At 42.5% G+C, this 3069-nt stretch overlaps 1 protein-coding gene across 1 annotated transcript in view; it reads left to right on the plus strand.

Annotated features, from left to right (window-relative positions):
* Positions 1 to 2169: 2169 nt before the first annotated feature.
* SYN3 (synapsin III) overlaps positions 2170 to 3069 on the plus strand; it is a 502974-nt gene continuing 502074 nt past the window's right edge. The window contains exon 1 of the mRNA XM_017880821.1: positions 2170 to 2570. Coding sequence (XP_017736310.1) covers positions 2260 to 2570 — 311 coding nt within the window. The 5' untranslated portion in view covers positions 2170 to 2259. The remainder of the gene's footprint in view (positions 2571 to 3069) is intronic.

Raw genomic sequence — 3069 nt, forward strand, 5'->3', positions numbered from 1 at the left:
TTTGAGATAAAGTCTCACTCTGTCACCCAGGCTGGAGTGCAGTGGCATAATTTTGGCTCACTGCAACCCTCCTGGGTACAAGCGATTCTCATGCCTCAGTCTCCCAAGTAGCTGGGCGTACAGGCGCATACCACCACACCCAGCTTTTTTTTTTTTTTTTTTTTAATTATTTTTATTTTAGTAGAGAGGGGGTTTCGCCATGTTGGCCAGGCTGGTCTCAAACTCCTGGCTTCAAGTGATCTGCTGAAGCTTCCCAAAGTTCTGGGATTACAGGTGTGAGCCACCATGCCTGAGCTCAAATTTTCATCAACAGGAGAACAGAGTAGCAATTTGTGGTTTATCCATCCATTAGAATGATATTCAGTGATTTTAAAAATAGAATGACTGCTATACAACATATTGCATCTAAGAACCATTGAGGGAAACAGTTATTAACAAAAGCATAATATATTTGATAACATTTATATGAAGCTCAAGAACAGGTAAAATTAATAAATGGTGACATGCATCAGAAGAGTTTGCCTATTAGGGGGTGTGGATGGACCACAAGAGGCACAAAAGAACTTTCTAAGGTAATAGAAATATAATAAACATTATACCAGTATATACATTTATCAAAACTCAAAGAAGTATATACCTAAGAACTGTGCATTTCAATCTTAAGTAAATTTTACTACAATAAAAATACTGGCTGGGCACAGTGACTCAAACGCCTGTGATCCCAGCACTTTGGGAGGCCAAAGCAGGCAGATCACTTGAGGCCGGGAGTTTGAGACCAGCCTGGCCAACATGATGAAACTTCATCTCTACTAAAAATACAATAATTAGCTGGGTGTGGTGGTAGGTGTGTGTAATCCCAGCTACTTGGGAGGCTGAGGCAGGAGAATCTCTCGAATCTGGGAGGTAGAAGTTGCAGTGAACCAAGATCGTGCCGCTGCACTCCAGCATGGGTGACAAAGTGAGACCTTGTTTCAAAAAAAAAAATGTATATAATAATCTTAACAAAAAATATAAAGTCTAACGGTTTAAATACTCGTTCTCAGTGGGATGTTTTGATCTCAAATGAACAGTGTGGGTTGTTTTTCACTTATGTTACTCTGTTTAGAAAAGCAATGGATGTGTATATTATCTGCTTGTGCTGACATAACAAAATACCATAGGCTGGGTGGGTTAAGCAACAGATACTTATTTCTCACAGTTCTGGAGGCTGGGAAGTCCAAGGTCAGGGTGTCAGCTCTGCCTGGTTCTGGTGAGGGCCCTCTCCTGGTTTGCAGATGGCTGCCTTTTACCTTTGCTTTCACATAGTGCAGGGAAAGCAAGCTCTCTGGCATCCTTTCTTATAAGGGCTGTACTTCCATTGCGTGGGGCACACCCTAATGACCCCACTAACCATAATTACCTCCCAAAGGGCTCAATTCCAAAGCATCATATTCAGCATTATCTTCAACATATAAGTTTGGTGAGGTGGAGGGCAGGCCAGTGTGTAGTAATAAGCATTCCAAAAAATTTGAAAAATATAAGTAAGTGGAAAGAAAAAGAAAAAAAGGCATGTACTTGCATTACCAAAATATAATCACTGTTAACACTTTGATTTTTTTTTATTTCCCAAGTTTTGTTCTTTCAACTTGTACATCTTTGTAGTCATTTGGTTCCTATAATTTTGAATCATTATCTTTTAAACTTATCGTTAGAACACAAAATTGTTTCTGTTACCAAAATCCCTTCTTCAAGACACCTTTAAAAATAGCCACAAATGGTTCATTGAGTAACTGTGCTGTAGTTGACTTATTCGTTAAACCGTGGTTGAATGTTGAGATACTTCCCAGTATTTTGCTAGTGTAAATAACTTGTGATTTTTTAACATGTTTGTGCATGAAGCTTTTTCTGTAACTTAGAATCTTTCTTTGCAATGTAATTCCAGAAAGTGGAAACTGTAGGCTAAAAAGCTATCCTCTTAACATGTGTAGCCAAATTCCTTTCCAGAAGGATGTCCTAATTTACATTGCCACCTGCAGTGGGGCAGGAAAGTGCTGTATCTGTTTACTTTTCAGGGGGTGGAGGTCGTTTCCACTTATGTATTTGTTGGCTTATTTCCAGCAGGTAAACAAAGGCAGCTAAAGCTGACTGCTGGTTGTGCAAAATCCCCCTGGCTCTTCTGACTGAAGTCCTACCACTCCCTGTACCTGGCAGCAGCCTGTCTTCTGGGCCTCACCTACACACGTCCGGGAAGGAGCCAGTCATCTCCATCCATCCACAGCCATGAATTTCCTCCGGCGACGTCTCTCTGACAGCAGCTTCGTGGCCAATCTGCCTAATGGCTATATGACGGACCTGCAACGCCCAGATAGTTCCACCAGCTCACCTGCTTCCCCAGCCATGGAGAGGAGGCACCCCCAGCCCCTGGCTGCCTCCTTCTCCTCTCCAGGATCCAGCCTTTTTAGCTCCCTCTCCAGTGCCATGAAGCAGGCCCCTCAGGCCACCTCAGGACTGATGGAGCCTCCAGGTCCCTCCACGCCCATTGTTCAAAGACCCAGGATCCTGTTGGTGATCGATGATGCCCATACAGACTGGTAAGCAGGAATTTGCAAGTTCTACTGCCTTCTGGGGCAAGAGAGGAGTGGGGATTATCTCATCTCTTGGGGAAATAGAAGGGGAGAGCTATGAGAGGCTCAGGTGCTATCAGAGCCTGGCTGGAGAGAAGGAAACTAACATGAAACTAACATGTACCAAGTGGCTGCTGCATGCTAGGCCCACAGCACCTACTCAGTGCCACTTTCTCTTCTAACGGCTTTATATTTACAGGTCCACAGTCCCTCGCCTGCAAATCCCAAATCCAACACACTCTGGAAACTAGAAAATATTTTGCCATTCTTTTGGTAGCAAAGCCTAATCTGCAGGAATGCGAGGCTGTAATTATACTAAGTGTGTTTGTTCATATGATTTGCTGCAAGCATCTGAATGTGTTTGATATGGAGTATAGTTCAGAGCCTGCTGGAAGTGTTATATAAAATATGGTATGTTCACCATATTACCTTCCTAAAAATGGAAAACTTTTTTTTTTTTTTTTTT

This window comes from Rhinopithecus bieti, unplaced genomic scaffold (genome assembly GCF_001698545.2).
Source record: "Rhinopithecus bieti isolate Rb0 unplaced genomic scaffold, ASM169854v2 scaffold_12783, whole genome shotgun sequence".
NCBI lineage: Eukaryota > Metazoa > Chordata > Mammalia > Primates > Cercopithecidae > Rhinopithecus > Rhinopithecus bieti.